This window comes from Megalops cyprinoides, chromosome 5 (genome assembly GCF_013368585.1).
Source record: "Megalops cyprinoides isolate fMegCyp1 chromosome 5, fMegCyp1.pri, whole genome shotgun sequence".
NCBI lineage: Eukaryota > Metazoa > Chordata > Actinopteri > Elopiformes > Megalopidae > Megalops > Megalops cyprinoides.
Window position 1 is genome coordinate 19,095,724 of NC_050587.1, and position 25,015 is coordinate 19,120,738.

Genomic DNA, 25,015 nt, shown 5'->3' on the forward strand with positions numbered 1-25,015 from the left:
AAGGCAGACTAAGTGCCCTGCCCTGAAAGGGCTCATTCACGTAGCAGAGTGGGAGCACGGCGAACAATGCTGTCAGCACTCATTTGTATGATGTACTGTAAATCTAACAGACTCAGACCGCTGTGGCTCCTTATCATAACATCCTCTGTCGTCCGAGGCGGGATGTTCGCTCCGGAGCGCTACGGCAGCCTTAAACTCCGCCGGGGAGGAGGGGTGTTTTCTCTGTCCTTTATGTCAAGTATCCGGAATATTGGGGGGGTGGGGAAAAAATAAATAATGTGAAGGACTTTCAGAATGTTTGCCTCAGGTCTTCAGGCCTGTGTGCTCACAGTGCATTTGGCTTTTTGTTGTTAGACAAACCAGTAAAGGGGGGGGGGGGGGGGGGGGGGAGACTTTACTTTAGTGTACACTTAGTTATTTTATACAGTTACATTCATGATTGTGATTGTTATTTATTGTTCTTGTGCAACTTGTGAAGAAAAGGCATATAAAAGGTTAAAGGCTGTGTGGAAGTCTAGCTTTCAACCCATCTGTTTCCAGCAGTGTTTTCAGCTGCACTGAGTTTGCAACAGCAGCCAAACGTGCGCACACCACTGGTAGCCCTTTCCCCCCAAATGCGTGGCAAAAACGGCATAGTTTGAGGGCGACCCCTTTGTCGTCGGTTGGCGTGGAGCTGGCGCCTTGAATAGAAACATATGAGGCGGGCTAACGAGAGCGGCGGGATGGATGCGCCGGGTGGTATGGTGTCCATGGCGATGGCCGAGGGTGTTCCCTGCCCCTCTGACGGACCCCGGTCTTACTGTCTCTCTCCCCCCCTTCCCCGCCGTAGCCGTGAGATGGACAGCAAGGACACCCTGCGGGGCCTGCAGAAGATGGAGGACCGTCCGGAGGAGCGGATGATCCGGGAGAAGCTGAAGGCCACCTGCATGCCCACCTGGAAGCATGAGTGGCTGGAGCGGCGCAACCGGAGGGGCCCTGTGGTGAGCGAGAGCCGCAGCACGCACTCACACACACACACACACACACACGCATATGACACACACGCATGTGACACACACCGCTTCTTCAACAGCATCACCTCAAGACTTTAAAGCGCAGCAACTGCTTCAAAGTGCTGCCTGTGAACAGACAGAACAGAACTCCAAAAAAAACTCACAGAACTCCACAAAGCTCACAGTCTGAGGGACACCACTGGCCATCAAATGATTGGACTGAGACATGCTTGTTGTCTCGGAAAGAGAGGAGCCAGATCCTACTCACACTTGCCAAAAAAACATGTTTTATCATTTCATGAAACAATTGCTGAAGTGGTCACAGATGTGCATGTGACAGTTTATTTACATACAGCACGTATTTGAAAATGCATCAGCAAAAGGTCTGACCTGCATCTGAGCTAAACATGAGTTGCTTAGAGAAGCCCGAATTGGCGGATGGATATGTTAAAACCTTACTAATCTGTAATGAATGAATGAAAAGTCTGTGCTTCTGGCCACTTCCTTTTTATGAACATATTTGCCTTGGAAGGAAAAGGAGAAGTGTGATTATCACATGAGGAGTGATTGGAAGTGTTCAGTGTGTGATGAGGGACTTCCTGCTCTTGAGCCCTGTGACAGCAGTAAGGAGAAGTCTGTCCTCCGGCCGTGCCAGCGGTAACGCCCCCGTCCCTGTCCTCCCTCAGGTGGTGAAGCCCATCCCCCTAAGGCCAGATGGGAGCGAGGCGGGCCGGCAGGGGGGCGAGCCCGGGGGAGACCCGCAGACGCCCACTTCCCCCCAGTCCCGCGGCCGGCGAAGCCCCTCCCCTGGCCCCTCCTCTTCCTCGTCTTCCTCTGGCAAGACCGGCGGGAAGCCCGAGTCTCCGGGGGTGCGCAGGAAGAGGGCGTCCCCAGTTCCGGTGAGTCCGTCACTAAGGAGCGTTTCCACTGCCTTTACATCAACACAAAGGGGCATTTCCACTGCCTTCACAACATTCACTTTCTGGTAGTAAAAAACAACAACAGGTGGGCAGACTACATAACCAAACTGTGTTTACTGTGTTTCTGTGGTTACATATACAAACACAGTGCAGCTAAAACTGTAAGTGCAAACTCCATCATTACACCAGAAGTATAAATGAGATGCCCTTGCATCCTCTGTGACTTGCCCTGACATCAGCGTTGTTGTGTTGTAGTTTCAGAGCGGGCGAGTCACCCCGCCTCGACGTGCGCCCTCCCCGGACGGCTTCTCCCCCTACAGTCCCGAAGAGACCAACCGCAGGGTGAACAAAGTCATGAGGGCCCGCCTCTACCTGCTGCAGCAGATAGGGCCCAACTCCTTCCTGATTGGAGGAGACAGCCCTGACAACAAATACAGGGTGTTCATTGGGCCGCAGGTAAGAATGGCTGTTGTGCACAGTCAAGTAAATCTGTCCTCAGAGTGCACTGCCTCAATAGATTTGCTTACTGCTGTTCACTGCATTTGAAATGACTGCCAAGGAAATGGCTCGGCAGTCATGGCAACCATAGAGTAGCTGAAGAAAGTTTTCAAGCGCATGTACTTCCCCCTCTGGGCTTCCTGTTTTATGCCACCCTTGCTTGATTTGACAACAGCCCTTGAGCCAAAATTGCCTGGCAAGCTGTCTGGCAAGCCATCCTATCTACAGTAGGTGACTGGATAGCTACTTGGTGGTGAATGCACCATTAACCATTTGGATAGCTAGTTAGCTCTTGGACATGTACTATGAAATCTTTTTCATGTTGTTTTAAAAGCTTAATGCTTGTATTTTCTTCAGCTTTAAATGGCTACAGTGTTCATCTGGTGACGAAACACGACTGACACAGTTGGCTGCCCTATGGTGCAACCACCCACCAATACAGAGTGTAGCTTTGTCTCTGCTACTTTGATGGGGGGCTAGGCTTGATCGTATCATGATTCATTGTATTTACACTTACTGCCAGAAGCTGACGTAAAGTTTTGCAAATAAATATTTATGTTCACGGTACATCTCCAAGTAGTCTATTAGATGATGACTAAGTGGACTTAGCATCTCAGAAGGAGCACCGAAAGGACTGAAAGGACTGTGTCATCATAGCCAGGTGTTGGCATTGTCCTTGAAGTGAGCAGGTTGTATATTATAATATATTGTTGTCAATCATTTGTCTTGGTGGGAGCTTTGTCTCAGATTCTGAGATTGTTTATGACAGTGGTGGGGCTTGAAATCCAGCCAGTACTACAGTCCTCCCTGACTAGGACTGGGTTCTGTTTGGTGGAAGTGTGCTGGTGCTTTGTAGTGTTACAGCCTGTGGCCCTAACACATCTCTCCCTATTTACTCCCTAGACTTGCAGCTGTGGCAGAGGCACCTTCTGTATCCACGTCCTCTTCGTCATGCTGAGAGTTTTCCAGCTGGAGCCCTCTGACCCCCTGCTCTGGAGAAAAACCCTCAAGAACTTTGAGGTAACCTGCACAACATCCAGAATTCTAGGAAACCACATCCACCCTGTTCCAGCACCTAGCCAATAAAATGACACCCCAATTTGTCCCATCACAGAGTGTCCATTAAAATTACGCCCCCTCTGTTCCAGAAGCAAGTGTTGAATCAAATCACATCCATGTCCCTCCCATCACCTAGCATCTAATCAAGCCACTCCAGAGTGCATCCCGTCACCCTGTATTCATTCAATCCGCAAGATAATTTCACTCCTCAGACTCATGGTCTTTTCAAAAGGCATGGGCAATGCTTAGGTGACTAGGTTTCCTAATAGACCCAGCACTATGTGTTTAATTGTAGGGCGAATTAAAAGTCAGGTAACAAACAGTGTACGACACGGTAGCTAATTGTTTGCCGACTCCAAAGGATGGGCTATATGCATGAAAGCTAAATGTATGTGTCTCATTCCCCTCACATCCGTACAGGTGGAGAGCTTGTTTCAGAAGTACCACAATCGCCGCAGCTCACGAATCAAAGCTCCCTCTCGCAACACCATTCAGAAGTTTGTCTCGCGCATGTCCAACTCTCACACATCCTGTGCGTCCAGCACCTCCTCCTCCAGCAATGAGAACAGGTAGGCCCTCACTCAGGACCTCGAGGGAACACGCAGCCTCCTAATGACAGCAGTTCCACTTTCACTTTAAAATGTAACATCGCTTCACAGTGAGAGCCTCTCTGTGCAGTTCCTCTGTGAATCACATTTGCTGTTAAATCGTGATATCTTTGTATGTAAGCATGTTTGCTATTGTAGCATCTGATGCAATAGAATATATTGTCTTTGCTGTTCACTCTTAACATCGTTACTGTGTCAAATGACACTAAGTGAACTAGTATTCTTTTTACTCCTGCACAGAGGTGTGAAAACACATTTTCTTTGTTACATGCTTTCTCCCCCACTCACGCTCTCTGCTGTACACATTCTCTCCCACACACCCTCTCTCTCTGACACATTTTCTCTTTCTCACATACACACACACACACACACACTCTCTCTCTCTCTCTCTCTCTCTCTCTCTCTCTCTCTCTCTCTCTCTCTCTCTCTCTCTCTCTCACACACTCTCTCCCTCTCTGTCTCTGCTCTGGAGCAGCAGCATGAAGGATGAGGAGGAGCAGATGTGTCCGATCTGTCTGCTGGACATGCTGGACGAGGAGAGTCTGACCGTGTGCGAGGAGGGCTGCAGGAATAAGCTGCACCACCACTGCATGTCCATCTGTGAGTCCCACCCCCCTGCTTTGCCCGAATCCTACCCACACTAGCTACCCCTGTGCTCAACACACAAGTCCAGGCCCCAGGATCCTACTCTTGCAGTAACTTTGACACAGTCTGTTCGGTACAAAGCAGTAAGCCATCTTTACCTGCAAGAATTAATAGCTATGAAATTTGACGATCTTACTTTTTATGTAACTTTCTCTTTCTATTAAAGTAGGTTTTGTTTAGTAAAATATTATTATGGGTTACAGGAGTTTTGTTCAAATGGCTAACAGACGACATGAACCAATGTTAATGCTGCAGAAAATAAAATTAGGATGAAATCACGAAGGAATCCACAATGGCATTAGTAAACATGGTTTACTGTCATTTGTGATTTGTCTTCCTCATTGCAAATCATTCTGAAAAAAGCAGGGGCTGTATAATCTCAGGAAGTGACAAAGACAAAGTGCATTTCCCTTGCTAGAATGTTCTGGAGGCAGAAATGACATACAGTGGTGGGCAACCATAAAGTATATCACCATGCAATAATAGACAACCATACAATGATAGACAACAATAAGATATATAAAGCCAGTAACTGCTAAAGCCTGCCTAGATGGTCGTTTTACCTCCAGTCTGAGGGAATTTGTAGTTTGAACACTGGAACCCCATCAGCCTTTAAGAGAAAGTAAAGAGGGATGAAGGCAGTTTCAGTGGAATCGCTTTTACCAAGTCAGGAGCTTTCAGTTGCTTTTCGTAGCTTGCAGTGGAATTCTGTTTCTGCAAGCCACCAACCATATCAGTTTATCAAAGCGTTCATGTGCGTACTGCGCCTCATGCTTCACCAAAGCAAACCAATCTTCCTCACACATTTTTGCTGATGTTGCATAAACACAGACGTGTCCTCAGATTGGGGGAAAGAAATGAAAGTGGAAAATCCATAGGCTTCATGGTATTTTGACGAGGGAAATATTGGATTATTCGACCTTGCGTGAGGCCACTTCGGACGGTGGACCATAGACATTTAGTGAGCTGCAGTAATCGGCCATGAAAATTTTTACAGTTGAATAGGTCTCTCTATCCCATGTCATCTGACGTTGTTCTGCGCTATTACCCCACTCTGGACTCTGTGGCGGAAGCTGGAATTGAGACATGGTGGAAGTGAGTTGTTCATGCGTGACCACTCGCAAGGCTGTCTGATTGGAGCGTGAAAGTTGCTTCAGTCTGCATCTCCTCTGACGGGCAGTCAGAAAGGTTTTTTTTTTTTTTCCTCTTGGGAAAACGATCTCACCGTCCGTGTCTTCTTGGCATTACAGGGGCGGAGGAGTGCAGGAGAAACCAGGAGACCTTAATCTGCCCCCTCTGCAGAGCCAAGTGGAAGTCACATGACTTTTACAGGTAACGATACTCTCTTTGTTTAAACTGAGGTGTCGATCTCAAATATGTCCTCTTGGAAAGCCAGACACAATGGCAGCGAACACCGTGCTGCTCTCAGTCATAACCTCAGGAAGCAGCTGGCTTGGTCTGAGCTCACTGCAGTGCTGGCTCTCCAGCTGCACTGCTTGAGGAGGCCTAGGGCTGTTGAAAGATGGCAGGACCGAGGCTAAAAACATAGCTTCAGTTTACTTAACTTCATTTCAAGGTTGTATAGATTACATTTACTTTACATTTGCTTTCCTGATACTCTTAGCCAGACTGACTTATCCATTTATACAGCTGAATATTTTACTGAGGCAATTTGGTTTAAGCAGCAGTGGGTAAGGGTACAGCAGCAGTGCCCCATCTGGGAATCAGTCCAGCAGCCTTTGGGCTATGAGCCCTGTTATCACTATGGCACACTGTTGCCCAGTTTGTGGGGCCTAAATTTGTAGACTGCCTGAACGTATGCAGAACTGAAACTTTTGATTAATATTTTTTTTTTTTGTGAACAAGCTGGAATTTAGTTATTAGCGTATGGGAAAGAGGTTAGTTAGCATTGCTGGGAAAACCCCAGATCAATGGTCCTGACCAGGTTAGTTTCTATAAGCTTTTAAATGATGGACTTAGCCATTAAATGGCAAGATACGTTAGAATTGTACCATTTGATGCACAGAAGACCATTGAAAGGAAAGGGCTCTGATCATGAGGATGTGGGCCAGACATGCTATGCACTAACCGCTACAGGGCTAATGCAGTGTGCTAAGACACCCATATTGAGATTAATTTGACCCACCAACTGAGCCCTCGGTGGGACCTTAGGAATGCCAGAGTCAACAGGACCAAATTAGACCTCTTCCCTATAAGCTCCTGGCCATCGCACAAGCTGACCCAAATTAATTACGCCCCCACTCTACTCCTGGCTGGGCAGCATCGAAAATGCACACGTCAATCAAACATGCAGACGCAAAATAGGATTGGCAGCCAAAATGCATGTAAAAAGAGTGACTTCATCCGTATCCGAGGCGTCCCATGTCTGCACTGCTCTAAGTTCGTCTGTATTCAATATACTGTTTTTTTTTATTTTACAAGACTCCACCAGGTCAAACCCAACTGTTTTATGGCAGCTTTTTTTGTTTTGTTTTGTTTTTTTGGGAGTATCAAGAGTGAAAAGTGATATTGTAGCATTACCAAGCTGCAATAGACAGGCTTAAGCTGAGTTTTTTTTTTCTGCCTTGTATCACATGAGACTTAAGCTATTCACAGCTTTAGAGATCGTGTTAGGGCATGCAGACAGTTATAAAGTTATGCTGAAGTCATATCTGTAACGTGCACATCAAAAGATGTCGCATGTTAAGCCGCCTTTTCATTTTCAACTTTTCACGAAAAGTTGGTTTTGGGTATTACCTGCGCGAGGGCAACATCCTGTTCATAAAAGGCTTTTACAACAGTCTGGTGGCCAAAAGAAAAAGTGCAACAGCAGTCTTGTCAGTACTGTAGGTGAGTGCTTTCCCACAATGCATCAACTGGCACCGCGGTAGGACATCCATCAGCACTCAAGAGTTTAGTCGTCTGCTGGATCTCCTCCACATGGTTACGTGACCTAGACAACCAGGCACCAGTATATGTTTTGTGTGTGTCTGCTTTGGACGTAGGTGACAGCAGCTAGTCACGGCGGTGGTGTTGTTTTTCCTCTCCCGCATTAAAAGTGAGAAATCCCCCACCCCATTCATTTTTTTTTCCCTGAATAATTTTTCCAGTGTAATTATTCAAATCCATTGTGCCAGTTTGCTAAATGACAAGGCTTGGTATTCTACTGTTGCCAGATGAAAAAAAAAAAATGTGGCTGTCCAGAAAAGAGACATTTGCAGAAGCCAGCCTGCATTGATATACAGAAGTCACTATGTATCCCTTATTTTTTTTCACTGGGTCATCACACCAAAAACACACAATTTGTCTATCATAGCAAATTCATGTAGATGTTGGAAGACTTTGGTTAACACCCATCCCTACTGCTGACAACTTCTTCCTTAAAAAAGCAACTTTTAGACAAAGAATAGTGTGACTTGCTTCCTTAAAGAGTGGGGTGCTTTGCATCCAGCTCTGACCTGCTGTGATGCACATAAAAACATTTTCACACACGGTTATGTTACTCTACTTCACATCTCTGTGTTGCTAAGCTTTTCTTGCGTTGTTTGTAAAGTTGTTAAACACAAAGGGGAACAAAATTTGTTGGTCACTTGCACATGTGTATCTGTATTTAGAGGTATGTGTGGGGCTTACGCCTCACAAGAGCGAGGCAAAAGTCAGAGGTTGTGACAGTTGCTGCTGTGTAGGTGCCTGACTGATTTGTGTGTGTGTGTGTGTGTGTGTGTGTGTGTGTGTGAGCAGCCATGAGCCAGCCACACCGGCAGACAGTGCAGTGGGTCGTTCCCAGAACCAGGCATCGTCACAAATCGAGGGACCGAGACCAGCGCAGGAGGGTGACTTCACCCTCCCCCACTATGGGGTCCAGCAAATCCCCCAGACCTACAAGGAGCTGGCTGAGCCCTGGATCAAGGTGAGATCCTCTTCTTGTCGGTGACGGTGAAGTATGTGAAGCATGTGCTATTCTCTTAGGAGCGACCTCTGTGCGTGAGTGTGTCCATGCGTGCATACATGCATTGGCTCCTCTGCTGAATGTGTGTGTGCTAATAAAGCTAATAAAGTGTGTGTTTGCTTGTGTGTGTGTGCGTGCGAGGGAGGGGGGTTTCATGCCAATAACGTGTATACGGTGTGTGTTTGTTCAGGTGTTTGGGATGGAGCTGGTGGGGTGCCTCTTCTCCAGGAACTGGAACATCCGGGAGATGGCCCTGCGGAGGTTGTCCCATGACGTGAGCGGGGCGCTGCTGCTGGCCAATGGAGAGCGCTCCTGTCTCGGGGCGGGGCTAGGGGCGGCAGCAGGCAGCCGGGAGGCGTCCGGGGATGTGGTGGTGGAGTCCTGCTGCAGTGTCCTGTCCATGGTCTGCGCAGACCCCGTCTACAAAGTCTACGTGGCTGCGCTGGTAAGTTCCCCCGTCCCAACGAAAGCAGGACATTTGTCTCTGTTCATGTGCATGATGGGACAGTCTGTCACATGAGCACATTTTGAACAAATTTGTGCCTAAACATTTCACCACGCTCATCAAAATGATCTCTCACAAGCAACTATCCATGGCCTCATAATGTGTTTTTTCTGGCTTGAAAACAAGCTCTTGCTTCTCTCACATCCAGTTTTTTAATGTAATAACTTGAGAGTTTATAATTAAGAACATGTAAAAGTTCTGATAAATTTTATATTTTGTAATGAAGGTATATGTTGTGGCTGAGCTTATATGTTTGTTTTAAACAATCTACATGGTGTTAAACCTACGCAGCCAGAGTATGTAGTGACTGGCTCACAACTCCAGAGATTACTGTTTATCTTAAGTGTGTTGTCACTCGGCTACAGCGTTTTAAGCGACAAGGGCACACTCTAGTCACAAGACTCCAGATAATAATCTTCGAGGAGGTGGGTGGCTTCATATGACTCAGCCCGGCGTTGAGAGTCAGGCTTATGTTGAAACGCTGCACCGAGTGGCTGACCCAGAGGAGTTGGTCTTGTGTAATCCTAATACAACACACATTGTTGTTTTTTTTTTTCGATGTTTTCTTTTTGAGCCACTCTCACTAGAGCTCAGCGGTGGAGTTACCGGAACTGTGCTAAAGTTTAGTCTTGGAGATGGCTTCCTGACTGGCTCTAAAGCTCATTTCCACCAGGGCGACCGCAAAGCGGCCCACAATCTTGAGGCAGACTGTCGAGTTCATTTCCCCCCCCACACACACACAAACCTATTTATTCTTCTTTAAATAAAGAACAATACCACTTGATGTGTTTTAAATTCAGGCTTCTAAGAGCTCGACATACACCCCCCCCCCACCCTTCCTGCCCCTGGCTCTTTGCTTCAGTGAGCGGCATTTATGAAAACAACAAAGTTCTGTCTGCTCGGGGGGTTTCCAGCATATTTAGTACAGACAGGGTTCAGTGTGGTTGTACTCCTCTACAAAGACAGGGGGGGGGGGGGGGGGGGGGGGGTTTGGGCTAAAAATACCATGGCCATCATTGTTAGGGGGAGGGCCCAAGCCAGTTTAATCACGGCTTTGAGGAGCTCCACTCCGTGTGTAGGCCGCCTAGCAGAACTCCGTAAACCCATAGAGGAACCATTTCACACGTACACCTCAGCGATTAAGTCTTCAAGGCTAAGACCGTGTCTACGGCGTGCACACATCAAAAGCTGCAGCGCGTTAAGCCAGGGTCAATGCCTGCACGTCTGTGCCTACGGCAGGTTTGTAAAACGACAAAGGCAAAAGTGCATGCCCTCCTTGTAAGATCACTGTCTCCCGAAGCTGTGCTCGGGTGCGAAAGTTGCGTTTCTCCCATTGCTCGACAGTTTAAAACAGCAGCAGGGAGGTGACAAGATGGCTTTGTTAGAGATGCAGTGAATTCTTCATACTGCGCTCAGTCACTGCTCTCAACTCTAAAGACTGTATCTGGGTTCTACTGACTCAGATCTGCTGCAATCTGCCAATTAACCAAACACATGTCACACATCTGATTGTGGTTTTTTATAGGATTTCTGAACTTTGTCTCCATGTTATCTATGAGATAACTGTATGGTATGGGTGATATTGTATGTGATTATTAGTTTCATGTCATGCACTAAAAATTTTTAATGTACATGACGTTGGGTATAAGAGGATATATGTAACTACAATTAAATACTGCTATTAATACTACTGTTATTGCTGCTACTGCTTATAATGATAATGCTATTGACAATGATAACAATATTATGAAGAAAAAATTTTAATAATTAGTAATTAATAAATAACATTATGAACAGACCCTGTGGATGTGCTTCAGAGTAAAGTGTAGGGCCTGCTCTCTTTGGCTTGGCATGGCCTAGTGCCATATAGCCTGTATGTCAGTCCCCCTCTTGCCTCCTGGCTGAAGGGGAGGCAGACTACTGCTGCACCAAGTCAAGTCAAGAGAGCTTTATTGTCAGCCCATCCATATGCAAGTATACAGTATGGTTGAAATAACGTTCCCCTGGGACCCATGGTGCTACATTTAGGCAGTGCAAGACAAAGACAGCATGCACCGTTACAGTGTGGTGTACTGTTATGCACCGCGCCTAGGAAAACACTGTTACAGTGCAGCGTGCCGCCACCCACCCCTCCCGCTCCAACCTTTGAGACAGGGGCAGAGTCCGCCGCGCTGTGTGTGGACGTAGGCACCGTTGTTTTTCGCAGTAGCTATCTCGGCCGCGGGGGTCTTCTCTGGTCGTCGGCGGCTGTGGTGGTTTTCACGCGGCGCCTCTGATGGTTTCTCAGTGCGGCGCGGAGGCGTCAGGCCTGGGGACGGGGCCGCATTCCTCCGTCTCGGAGCAGCAGTTGCTCAGGACATTGCTGGAATGCCTCTGCCCCGCGTCTCTGATCCAGGCCTGCCCGCTGGTAAATACGCGTCCGCTAAAAGACACGGCGTCCGGCCGGATTCGGCTCCAGCCGCAGACTGTCTGTCGAGAAAGTCGCGGAAGAGACCAGCCGGGGAGGTCGTTTTGGGACCCGATGCTTGATCATTTTGAATCTGGAGCTGTGTTGCAAGTTGACCCGACAGGGGATCGTTCCCCCCGAATAATGTCGGCTGTCCTAATGCTCGGGGAGGTAGGAACGGTTTTGATGTGTCTGAGCTGTAGAGTTCCCCTCTGAAGTGATTGCTGCTCTGTCCCTTTGCACAGAAAACGTTGCGGGCCATGCTGGTGTACACGCCCTGCCACACGATTGCCGAGCGGACGCGTCTGCAGCAGCTGCTCCGGCCCGTGGTGGAGACCATACTCGTCAAGTGTGCGGACGCTAACAGGTAACTTCGCCCGCGACTGTCGGACGCAAGCCGACTGAGCCACCTGCACAGGTGAGCTGAGTGCAGCAAGTCTCCGATGCGTTGACAGTTAGCGAGCGCCATCTAGTGCTGAAAGGTGATATTACATGCAGAGAAGTGTGTTGCTGATAGATATGCCAGTCAGATGAAGACAATATATACAAATTCTATTTATACAATATGTAAATTAATGTTCTTTTCTTTCAGTTTATTAGACCTTTTGTTTTCCCATCTGGGGGGGCGATACTTTGCAGATGCAAGGCTTTTAATCAGTGATATGCTGAGATACAGAAAGAAAGTAACATCATATGAATGTAGGGACTGTGTTAGCGGTTGCTCTGGCTGCCAGGTAGATGTGTGATGTCCTGCTTGCAGTGTTATCTCCACTCTCTCAGCTGAAGCTCATGTCTCCCTGTACTTCCTGACAGTCGCACCAGCCAGCTGTCTGTGTCCACCCTACTGGAACTATGTAAGGGGCAGGTTGGAGAGCTCGCAGTGGGCAGGGAGATCCTCAAAGCAGGTACTGTCTCAATCAGCGTTCTTCCTTAACATTAGTCTTTCAAAAAGTACATTTGCATTTGTTTGTCAGTCAGTCCTTTTGGGCTGTTTCTCATGAAAAGTTCGATGTAGTCATTAAACTCCCACTGTGCACACAATATTTGAATTGTGGCCCAGGCGATCAGGGTCAGAGTGTGTTTGCAGAATGATATCAGACAGACAGGACTTTTGACACTGATGGAGCCCTCTCTTTTTCTCTCTGTTGACAGGGTCTATTGGTATCGGCGGGGTGGACTACGTCCTGAACTGCATTCTGGGATCTCAGACGGAGGCCACCAACTGGCAGGCCCTGCTGGGACGCCTGTGCCTCATCGACCGCCTCCTGCTGGAGTTTCCCGCCGAGTTCTACCCCCACATCGTCTCCAGCGGGGACTGCCACCAGTCCCAAACTCTGGTCGAGAGGTACGGGGAGGGGGACTCAGATGCCCTTCTTTTTGTAGATTGGACCGCAGTGGGCGATTTAAATTTGTGATCAGGATGAGAAATCTTTGAGTGCCACGCTGGCTCAGAGGTACTGCGGAGTTTGAACATAACGTGCATGTCGAGATGTGGGTGCTGTTTGGGGATATGGCCTGAGAGCCAGGATTGGCTGAGTTAATCTGATTTCAGCAAGTGTGTTCCACAACAGCAGGCGAGCGTAGTTCCACAGACGTGGTCTGTAATAAAAATGGCCTTGTTTAGCTTGACTCATTCAGTGTAATTGCATTAAAATTGATCAGTTTTTTTTTTTCAGGGTACCAGTAGTGAGACTGCCTTTCCTCTTCCATGTTTTGTGATTTTCCTAGCAAATAAAAATTGTATCTATACACAATTATTAGAGCAGCAAACTTTAGCAACTTGCTATCTTAGAGTTGTTGACTTGGCACATTTGCTGCGTTTAACATTTTCCGAGGTGTTTATTTTAAAATGTTTTCAGAAATGAACTGCAGATTAATTTCATATTCTAGTATAGTGTAGAAGTAAACAAACCATTGTTAGCTAAGCTACTGCCAATTTTCGAGAGGCCAACCCTAGGTGGTCTTTAAGTAGGCCAGTAAACACTGAGAAAATACAACTGCATTGTTGCTGTGAAGCAGAAGCTTTTCAGATTTAGTTAATTGACAAAACCAATCACAGTGTGACAGCTCCACAGCAGAAGGGAAGGCCACTTCATATGAAATGGGTCCAAGGCTTAAAACTCAAGCAACCTTTCTGACTGGCTGGACTGCTAGTTTTATTCTACCTATGTTAGTTGGAAAGATATCATACAGCGTGATTTTCACACCTTAATTCCTGTTCAGAAATCTGTATTTGTGCAGCATGCTGTCTGTCTGAGTTAACCGTTCTGTAATGTCTTTATTAAAGTGCGGCTATCATTCACAGGTATCAGAAACTGATGCCCCTCCTGAGTTTTGCACTGCAGTCCATAGACAACTCCCACTCCATGGTGGGCAAGCTGTCACGGCGCGTGTTCCTGAGTGCCGCCCGCATGGTGGCCCGGGTGCCCCACGTCTTCGTCAAACTGCTGGACATGCTGAGCGTCACCAGCTCCACGCACTACGCGCGTATGCGGCGCCGCCTGCTGGCCATCGCAGAGGAGATGGACATCCTGGAGGCCATCCACCTGGGCCTGGAGGACATGCACGTCGGGGAGGGGCAGCGCGAGGACTTCCTGGAGCCCTCCGCCCCCAACAACTCGCCCAGCGGCACCGAGAACAACACCCCCACGCCCACCGTGCAACTGCCCGGGAAGGCGGCCCGCACGCACGGCCACGCCAAGCCCGGCGGCAGCCCCGAGGACGTTACGGAGCGGCTGGCGGCCGTCGCGCCCGGGCCCCCGCCCCCGGGGCCGCTCCCCGAAATCCCAAAGCCCCCGGTTCAGGCCCGGAGCAGGCCGCTGAGTCAGTGTCTGAACTCGCCTTCCTCTTCCAGCCACCCTCAGACCCTCCCCTCCCCCTCCGGGTCCCACCCCTCTCCGTTCCCCGGGCCGGACAGCCCCAAGACCCGGCCCCAGGGGTTCGCCCCCGGCAAGCTCGCTGCCTCCTCCCCCGGAGCCCAGCGAAAGTTCCCCCTGCAGAAAGCCGCCGGTGCCGGCAAAGACTGCGAGAAGCTGTCGCCCGTCTTCACCCAGGCCCGCCCCCTCCCCAGCAGCCAGATCCACAGACCAAAACCTTCCCGGCCCTCCCCCGGCGAGGGGCAGGGCAAGGCAGTCTGTCAGGCGACCAAGAGCAGCATGAAGCTGGACCTGCCCGACGTCCCGCACTGCGACAGCGCCTGCGGCCGGACGGGGGGCACGGCCCTCATCCCCAGCGAGGACACGGTCTTCACCCCCGTGGAGGACAAGTTCCGCGGCCTGGACGCCTCGGCCGAGCTCAACTCCAGCATGGAGGACCTCCTCGAGGGCTCGGTCCCCGCCGGTGACAGCACCGTCACCTTCAAGTCGGAGGTGGCCGTGCTGTCCCCGGAGCAGGCCGGCGCCGAGGACGGCACCTACACCGACGACGTCACCCAGAACCAGAAGTGCAAGGAGAAGATGGAGGCCGAGGAGGAGGAGGCGCTGGCCATCGTCATGGCGATGTCAGAGTCGCAGGACGCCCTGCCCGCCATCCCCCAGCTGCAGGTGGACAAGGGAGACGATGTCATCATCATCCAGGTGGATGTAAGTGTGGCCTCTTTTCAGCTAGGTGGCACTGATAAAATGTCATGTGAGCAGATCATTGATAATGTACATCAGTGTTTATCACCTCAGCCTTACTGAAACATCCATGGATGAGAACAATACTATGTAAAGCAGTATTTATGGTGACAGTAACACCATCATGTGTACAGGTGTGCTGTTAGATAATTTCCCATGTTGGTTGTCCTTTCCAGACCCCAGAGACTCTACCTGGCCATACCAAAGCAAAGCAGCCCTACAGGGAAGGGGTGGAGTGGTTGAAGGGCCAGCAGATCGGCCTCGGCGCATTCTCATCTTGCTACCAGGCCCAGGACGTGGGCACCGGCACACTGATGGCCGTCAAGCAGGTAAGGAGATGCTGGCTCCCCCTGCTGGAGAGTGGGGGTATTATTCACACCCCACTGAAAGGTTTTGCAAACAGACCAAGAGACATTTAGAATCACTAGATATGTTGTCAAAAAACAGCATCTTATTTTAGATCTTACCCCAAGTGCACAGAAATGTTTCCCAACTGCCCTCCCTGAAGGTGAGCTGTAGCTCCAGTAGTTTACCCGTAGCTTAGTTTAGCTCTGCACTATTAAGACTTAAACAGTGCATTTTGAACTCTAAATTGATTGTACTGGTCACCGAAAAAACCACCTCTCACCGCTTGTGTCTCTGACCCTCCCCTCCTTCAGGTGACCTACGTGCGGAACACGTCGTCGGAGCAGGAGGAGGTGGTGGAGGCCTTGCGGGAGGAGATCCGAATGATGGGCCACCTGAACCACCCCAACATCATCCGCATGCTGGGCGCCACCTGCGAGAAGAACAACTACAACCTGTTTGTGGAGTGGATGGCAGGTGAGTCCACAGCCACATTACTGTTTCACTGTGGAGCCACACGTCTACAGGGAAGCAGCTCAAGTGTATTCATGTATTATTATTTTTAATAGATATTCTGTTTGTCATTATTCATTGTACATGCATCAGAAGTTGTCTGTATAACAGTAATAATAATAAGAATTATAATTAGCATTAGTATTGTTGTTGTGTGATTATATGTGTCATAATAACAGTAATTGTAGTTGAACCAAGGCTGTTGGAGGATCAAAGCGGGTCCTCCACAGTGAATCCCCCCTCTGAAGTCCTCTTCCCTGCCCTCCTCAGGTGGCTCTGTGTCCCATCTGCTGAACAAGTACGGGGCGTTCAAGGAGGCCGTGATCATCAACTACACGGAGCAGCTGCTGCGGGGCCTGGCCTACCTCCATGAGAACCAGATCATCCACAGAGACATCAAAGGTGAGGGATCAGAAGGCGCTCTGGCCAGGCCGTGCCTAGGAACGTCCCCGCCATTGTGCTGCTCACGAGGGGCCAACCGAAACCTGATGTGGCCTGCTGTGGCCCGGCCAATGGTCTGCCGGCAACCCTCAGAAAGCCTGGCCCCCTCTCGAGGTGTTCCAAGCAACATATGCGGGCAGCCGTTTGTGTGGGAACTTGTTGGGGGGGGGGGGGGGGGGGGGTGTTGTCACTATGAGGGAAGGCATTCTTGTGCACCTGCTGTGCCCTGCACTAACCCCCAGTCCCTCTTTGTTTCTCTCTCTGTCTCTTTTTCCCCCTCTTGGTATAGGTGCCAACCTGTTGATTGACAGCACAGGGCAGAGGCTGAGGATAGCGGACTTCGGAGCAGCTGCCAGGCTGGCCTCCAAGGGCACGGGCGCGGGGGAGTTTCAGGGGCAGCTCCTGGGCACCATCGCCTTCATGGCCCCCGAGGTAAAGACGGATGCAGAGATTAAATGATTTTTAGACCAGGTTTCCACACAAGTCCTGGGAGCTTTCTGTTCATGTGCGGACGCATGCATTACACCCAGGCTACCTGCCACTCTCAGCTGAGAATGTGCCCAGATATGTAGTTTTAACCCGTTGTCTTTCTTGAGAGCTGTAGAATCCTTACGGACCGATTCGGTTAAACCAGTTGGAGTGGTTAAACAGTCTTAACATTGGAGAGCGTTCAAGAAGGTCTCACTCTTTTGTTTCCCGCACAGTGTGGTTAAGTTCTCTTATGGCCAAGCTCGTGACATTCTGTAACGTTACTTAAGAACCTTATTTGAGGTTCAGGCCAAAAATCTGCCTCACTTACTGAGCAGGCTGCCGAGCTTGATGGCTGAAGGGGTGCTGGATCAGGATGGCTTTTTTGTTGTTCCTTCGTGCACATTGCAGTCTGTTGGATAAGCTTGTGGGCTAAACCATTCGTCTGTGGTGATTTAAATGTCAATGGCCTCAGACAAAGCTCGGGAGAAACGCGGCGACCGTAATGTGAGGCGTTCGTCCTCACGTGCCCGCCGCAGAAGTGGGCAAAGTGGATTTGGATTTCTCGGCGAACCCCCCAAATGAAAGAAAATTGTAATCCTTTTGAGGCTGCAACAATGGCTGGCCTCTTAATGCCTTGTTATCTTTGTGGTCCGAACCATGTTTAATTAGGAGGGACTTCAGCTGGCTGCGCCGCCCGCGGCCCCTGCACTTCATTATGTCGGTCCCTCGAAATAGCGCTGCCCGATTCTGTTCTCTAGCCCCCGACTTACCAGCGCACCACAAGCCTGTGGTTTCCAATCTTTAACTGAAGAGACTGAATTCAAACCCGGCTGCCAGAAAGCACTTTTAATCCATTATCAGCATTCCCATTTCATGTGTGGGCGCGTGTACGTACGCCTGTGATTGCGTACTCTGATATTTCTAATTACAGCTAATCAAGTGGCATGATTGCATCTGGTTTGTTCCAGCAAATGTATTTACCCATTGAGAGTTTCTTTTTTCATGTAGGTGTTTGGCACTGTACTGCAAATTATTGTTTTGCGAATTGTGAAGTACATGTGCTTGAGGTTTGTGCTTGTGCCTGGAGACAGTGATGCAAGAAGCACTGATGAAACTGTTACTGTTGAAACCAGCCAAGCGTGTTTGTTTGTGTGCGTTTGTATGTGCGTCCATGTGTGTGTATGTCCAGGATGTTTATCGTACGTGCAGTCGCATCAGTAAATGTCCTTAATAAAGGCAGAGAGCGTGTACACAACAGTAGATGCCCTTGAGAAATGTAATACAGTAATACCTTATCTGTGACCGGCCTGTGTGTGGCAGGTGCTCAGGGGACAGCAGTATGGCCGCAGCTGTGACGTGTGGAGCGTGGGTTGTGCCATCATCGAGATGTCCTGCGCCAAGCCACCCTGGAATGCGGAGAAACACTCCAACCACCTGGCTCTCATATTCAAGGTGGGCAGAGTTGAACGCAGGCATAGGCCATGTTGTAGGCATGGTTTAGGCTTAATTGTGGGTTTCCTCCCTTCAGCTCATAGCTGTCTTATGCTCCCTTAGCTGTTTTAATGCCCCTCCGATAGCTTAATGCCCCTCCCATACCTGCCTTAATGCCCCTCCACATTATTGACAGCAGCTCAGTGTTTGTATTGTCCCATTTAGAAAATTCCCTTATAAGTTCACCTTGTATTTTATAAAATTATAATTTGTGCCTATAGATTAGAATATAGTGGCTGTATTAAATTGTAAATCATTACTTCTGTTTCATTAATTACCTTTGTGTTTCTTGGTTTTTCAGTCTGAGCAGTAGACTGTTTTTTTATTATTTCATGCTTAATGTGGAAGCTACTACTCAAGCTAATCTATGTAGCCAGTGAAAGAGTCCTTTTGATGAGGTGGAAAAGAAGACATTACTGTTTTTTCTGCTAATAGTTTTCATTGTGCATCATGATTCTCATGCTTGGAGCACTGCGTGAAGGCCGTGCTTGGAGAAATCCAAACTGTACGGGTAGTAGTGTGTGGTTTGAGGAGGGGGGTGGGGGGGGGGGGGGTGAATTCATGTCCACGGTTGCCTTTGTCTTAAGCTTTCACGAAAAGTTTTGCACCAGTCTTACCAGTGCTGTCGTCCCCCCAGATCGCCAGCGCCACGACGGCACCGACAATCCCGGCACACCTCTCCCCCGGCCTGCGGGACGTGACCCTGCGCTGCCTGGAGCTGCAGCCCACGGACCGCCCCCCGTCCCGCGAACTCCTCAAGCACCCCGTCTTCCGCCTCAATTGGTAGACCTCGCGTCGCACTTCCGCATCGACATACTACTGAGGGCCCCCCGCGGGCCCGCCTGCTCGCGCCATAGAGCGTTTCCTCAGCGTCAGGCAAGGCACACGACACCCGACGACAAGTGTAGGGCCCGTCTTAGGCCCGTGTGTCCTCATGCAATGGCCACAAACTGCTGTACCTTAGCACATAATGCAACACGAGTCACAGGTTTTTGCTTCTAAATGGTGCCTTTTTTAGAAGTGCGATGCTGGTCCTCTTTTGACCAGCTTTAATTATAGTCCTGTCTTTTTGTTTTTAATCGACTACAATGTTTTGCTCTGTAAAGGCAGTTCTGTGGTAAACGGTTATTTGCTCAGCACTTTTGTAGCCATTTTCAGTGCAGCGAGGTTTGAATAAGATTTCTATTTTGCAAAACCCCGCATGTCAAAAATAAAAAGAATAAATAAATAAAAAGGCAAACATTTGACAATGGAATAAGATACTTATATTACTGCTTTGGATATAACGTCTTGTTGTATGTTCCAGAGTACGTCAGTGTCAATCATTGTCAAAAATCTGTTATGCCTAGAAGAGGAGTTAAATGGCTCTATTTTTTTAATCAGTTGATTTTTGTGTATGCCACGTTTCTACATGCAAGTATATAAAGATGCCTCCGATTTGTGCATTTTACTGTTGGGCCATTTAACTTGGTTTAGTTATCAGAAAGATATTTTAAGTGTTTCAGGGAAAGGTGAAATCTAACAGAAACATTGCTAGTAGACACAATGCTGAATGTGAACACATGATACCGGTATTTCAAAGATTCATCTGGATGTCTTTTTTTATCATGAAAATCCCATACATATATATATATATATAAAACTTGGTTGTGTGTGTAACTGAGATCAAGTCAAACCTAACCATTGATTTTGCGACCTTTTTAATGTGTTTCTAAGAGGTTTCTGGTGAAGGTTTTGAAATCAGATCACAGTAAACATCCTACTGGTTTCTCACTGTTTGAGCCTTTCAGATCTAAGGAAAATGTGTCATTTAGCCGTTGTCATTTCATTATCTTTCAAATCAAGCTGTGTTATATTTCATTGGAGAGGAATATTTCTCCCGCTGTTGATTATTAATCTGCCTTCTTCTTTTGGTGCTGTTCCTTCATACATTGTAATAGTAAATTGTCAATTCCTTTTGATTTAGGAAGTATATATTTTTAAAAAAAAGAGGATAAATGTAATGAGATTTTATACATCTTTTCCACCAGGGATTTTCCATGTAGTAATATTTCAATGCTGTACAATTTATTTCGGTGGAGGGATGCATTGCAAAATTTCTGGACAAGTGGCAGATTTTTCTTTCAATGAGCGTTTTTTTGTAAGAATTCTAGAGCATGTTCCTAAATCATTGTAATTGTATGAACTGTAAGAATTGTAACTCTTCAAGTATTGTTGTTCTGGCTATAATGAGTCAAGAAAAGTAAAACAGAGAAAATGGTTGCTAATCTCTGTTAAATGTGAAATACGAACAAAAATATATATTTTTAAACAGAATACGCAAGTTTATTGCTATCTTTTTCATTTGGAATCCCAGACACAGAAATGATTGGACGTGGGAGGTCAATGCTGACATTGTGACAATTTCAGAAAGAAAATTTAAACAAAATTGAAACTTTATTTAATACAAAGCTCTATTTCTTTATGTGGAGTGCAAGCTTGACAAAGCTTGAAGAGTTAAAATGTAAATAAATGTGAAGTTTGGTAGCTAAATTTATTGTACTTGACCTGTATTTTTATACCACACTTTTTCCATAAATACAGAAATTATTTTTTTTGTTCCTGCTTTGGGTTATTTTTCTTATCCTACTTTCAATGTCTTTTTTAAGAGCTTTAAATTTATGCACTCTTGTCTTTTTTATATACTGGAAATATTCTGTTTCTGTCAGATTCATAAAAGCTAATCAGTATTACTTCAACATGTTATGCCTGTAATTCTTACCAATTTCTCAATGCCTTTTGAGTTCTCTTCTCGTCTGCCTGTCTCTGCCAGCTTGCTGGTCTGTTTTATGTATTTGATTTTTCTTATTTTAAATGCAGATGTGATGTAATCTTATTTCCTTTTTTGGATCGGAGCTGGACTGAAATTGTCAATTGTTTTGTGCTGTTTCCTGTGTCACTTGGTGGTACTTTTTTGTGTAAAGAACGTCTATTGCTGTTTTATTCCAGTCTCTACTACCTCAGGTGTCCTATAGAGTTTTCTTCTACCAAAGTTCACTTTCTCAATATATATTCTATTTGACTGTAATTTGTTTTTGATTTTTTTTTCTTCTTCAAAGATTTCCAGGGCTTAAGGGCTAACTTCTATTAGCGCCTTTATTGTGCAAATAAACTCATGAAATCTCTGGGTTAAGAAAAATAAGATTGGCTTAAGCTGTATCCTTTGTAATTTTAAATATATCAAGATATTTTAATTATTAAAAGTTTTTACCCCATTTGAAGCATTTTATAGCATAATTTGGACTTATTTTGGTGTTTTGTCTTTCTAGTAAATAAAAAAGTTGGGAAAAAAGAATGTGTGGTCTTCTTTGCTTTCACCTTGGACATTCCTGTTGGCTTCTGTGCTTGGTTAGTGTTTGGGTGGGAGACCCTGGGGAAAAAATAGATCGTTCCTGGAAGTGAGCAGTGGTGTTGGTAATCCAGCAGGAGGAAATCTTTCCAGTGGACCAAGCAAAATCCAACACCCCAGTCCAGTAATGATGAAATTGTGCTATAGCAGACAAGCTGTTAAATGCCATGGGATCTCTCTATCACAAAGAGTAGTATTTTCTGTGGTGGCCTTGTCAGATTCCCATTCTGGATCTCTCTGTCTAGTCACCTACTCATTTCTCAGTTTAATCTGTAAAATAAACCCTTCCCTCTCCACCTAAACTGGCATGGTGAACCACCAAAAATTGTGCATCACCCAAGTGGGTGCTACACACTGTTGTCCACCCTCCACCCTAAAACATCTTAAGATCTGTTAGATCACTATGCAAATGTAATTCCCTATTACTACTAATACACCGCTATCACAGTAAGCTATAGAGGTTACCATCACCCTTGGTCCAAAGGTACATTTCAGAACGTCATCAATATTACACAATCAATTACCCGGAGATGTTGATTCTGTCTTTACAATATCCGCAAAATCCGTCCACCCTCACTACTTATACTGCCCAGATCATTGTCCAGGCACTCGTGCTGTCCTGACTGCACTACTGCAGCTCTCTCCTTGCCGGTGTCACTACATGGGGCATCAGTCCCTTCCACCTCACACAAAATGCTGGTACGTATCTATAACCAGCCAAAATACTTGCATGTCATGCCTTTCCTCATCTCCCTCCACTGGTTACTATTTGGGGCCAGAATAAAATAAAATCTATGGCCTCCAATACATCACCAAACCATACACTTCTGCTAGACTACTCCACTCCACAACCTCTGGTCACCTTGTTAACCCTCTCTTAAAGGATCCATCTTCTCGGTCATGTCTGTTCTCTTCTCTGGCCCCCCAGTGGTGGAATGAGCTCCCCGCAACAGTCAGAACTGCCAAGTCACTGTCCATCTTCCACTGCAGAATTAAAACTTATCTGTTCAAACTGCATCTTGACACAACTAACACTAAATTCCAAATATTCATGCTATATCCTAAAACACTTCGCTATATAATCAAACTTCCTCTTGCATCTAAATGACTAAATGTAAATACAAGAATAATACTGACACCAAACCATAAACTCTATAGTATGCTTATTGTTATTAACAGCAATTAACTACTGATCATTAAAATAAGAATTATTATTAGCAACAGTATTCAATATTAAGAGAAAAAAATGTGAAGGAACATTTTGAGAGAACAGACAATCACATCTACCTCAGCATTTCCTTCAGCCATGCCACTGGGAAATGTTCCTTTCCATAATCATGGGCATTACAACATCATTATAAACAAGAAGAAAACTGTTCCAACTCAATGATGAAAAAGTGTGCATTGTAGGGATAATTCACTGTCTGGTCATTGTTGCCTGTATGCTGAAATAGCATAGGGCCTTGTCTACATGGGCAAAACCACTGAATTATAGCTGAATGCCAGGACAGGTGAAAAAAGGGTAAATCTAGTAATTCTGCCCCAAAATCACCTAATGCAAATAATCTGTGTGAGGTCCCAGGGCATTGAGGTGGTAAACAGATCTTTGGCGTAAATATCGATGGTGCAACTGGTGCAGCGCACTGGGGCCCAGACGCTGTCAGGGGCCCATGCAGGAAGGCGATTTTTTGCTGCTTTACTATTGTAGGTGGCCCTCTCGCACATTGACCGTTGATGCTGCAATTATTTTCTACACGACTGTGTTTCAGAAATTTTGCACTTCAAGATGTCTTACCGTATATTATATGTTGGTTTTGTTATTTTGGAGGTATTTGAAAATTCTGTCCCGTTTCATTCATTTTATTCATGTTCTAACTCGTCGTTATAGATTATCATTTCCTACGCAGGACAGGGCTACACTCACAATTTACAGATGTCATTCCGCGAACTTCTTACTCTACGTGCGCCTGCGTAGACGCAATGTCTTCATTTTTTCTGACAAAACAACCAACATCATTTCAGGCAACACTAAATTCGCCTGGCTTTTAATAGTTCCCCTCGAAAAATAATTGTTCTGTTGAATGTTGTAATTACAACTTTCGCCACTAGATGCCCCTGCAGTACACTGATCGATTTAATTTACAGTAGAGGTTACTTGCCTGCGGTTTGTACTGTAGGCCTACATTATTAGTGTCTAAAACTACAAATGATCTCAGCTAAAAAAAAAATCCCCTGATGCTTCCTGTTACACAGTGAAATTAAATACATTAACTGTACCGTTTTTAGACTTTCTCTCATAAATATATCCCATTTACATCTATTCACAGTTATTAATCAAGAGCAGAGAATATCTGGCCTTTCTGTAATATTCATAGGGTACATGTTCACACATAACTTTAATGGGACTTGCGGACCATTCCTGTTAAATCGGTTCAGTTATGGCCAGCACGTCTTAGGGTAAGTTGCATGAACCGTGTATGTAAATTAAAATAGTCATTAGTCAGTCAGTAGTCATTGGGTTATTTAGTTAACCAATTTAAGTCCTTTTGTATCTATCCCCAGTGTATTATCCTGTAGAACTAGTTTTTCATTTCACAGTTTTTCTTGACGCTTAAAATGCTATGTTTGATTGAAATCAGTCCATACTGACAAATTGACCGTAAACTACATTTACACAAAGTTGTTGAATTACATGTAGCACGCGCTCTTGGTCCTGTTTGTAATCATGTGCTAAGATTAGTGAACAGAGCTGTGGCCACGTATGAGGTAACGTCAAATATCGAATTTAGCTGGTATCAGTATTCAGGGGTCAATGCAAGTGCATTTCGAGTCTGTCAATGCATGTCCTTTTTATTCATCTAATTTGTTTTAGCTAACATTAGCAAAATCAGATTTCGACATTCTGCCCCCTGCACCGCTCCTGAATCAGTATAGATCGTGTACACAAAATGGGCTTGGATGTGGATTAAGCATGAATCACTTGATCCTGGATCGGCTGTTAGGCGGCATAAAATAACAACAAGAGGGATCAAGCTTTGCTGATATGAAAAGGAACTTTTTCTGATTAAGCTCACAATCCAGCTAACAAGCCTCCTATCTAACGTAAGCAGTAAATGCATAGCTAATT

General features: G+C 46.5%; 1 protein-coding gene across 3 annotated transcripts in view; it reads left to right on the top strand.

Annotated features, from left to right (window-relative positions):
• Positions 1–21,058, top strand: part of map3k1 (mitogen-activated protein kinase kinase kinase 1, E3 ubiquitin protein ligase) — a 44,562-nt gene extending 23,504 nt beyond the window's left edge. For 2 of the 3 annotated variants that reach the window (XM_036529280.1, XM_036529282.1), the window contains exons 2-20: positions 830–980; positions 1,679–1,891; positions 2,168–2,368; positions 3,314–3,430; positions 3,890–4,038; positions 4,553–4,677; positions 5,973–6,054; positions 8,464–8,632; positions 8,862–9,116; positions 11,868–11,989; positions 12,436–12,527; positions 12,775–12,967; positions 13,928–15,203; positions 15,416–15,568; positions 15,899–16,061; positions 16,368–16,499; positions 16,828–16,970; positions 18,330–18,461; positions 19,138–21,058. In XM_036529280.1, the coding sequence (XP_036385173.1) occupies positions 830–980; positions 1,679–1,891; positions 2,168–2,368; positions 3,314–3,430; positions 3,890–4,038; positions 4,553–4,677; positions 5,973–6,054; positions 8,464–8,632; positions 8,862–9,116; positions 11,868–11,989; positions 12,436–12,527; positions 12,775–12,967; positions 13,928–15,203; positions 15,416–15,568; positions 15,899–16,061; positions 16,368–16,499; positions 16,828–16,970; positions 18,330–18,461; positions 19,138–19,287 (4,018 nt within the window). In that variant the 3' untranslated portion in view covers positions 19,288–21,058. The remainder of the gene's footprint in view (positions 1–829; positions 981–1,678; positions 1,892–2,167; positions 2,369–3,313; positions 3,431–3,889; positions 4,039–4,552; positions 4,678–5,972; positions 6,055–8,463; positions 8,633–8,861; positions 9,117–11,867; positions 11,990–12,435; positions 12,528–12,774; positions 12,968–13,927; positions 15,204–15,415; positions 15,569–15,898; positions 16,062–16,367; positions 16,500–16,827; positions 16,971–18,329; positions 18,462–19,137) is intronic. The other variant, XM_036529281.1, reaches the window with a different exon arrangement.
• Positions 21,059–25,015: the final 3,957 nt, after the last annotated feature.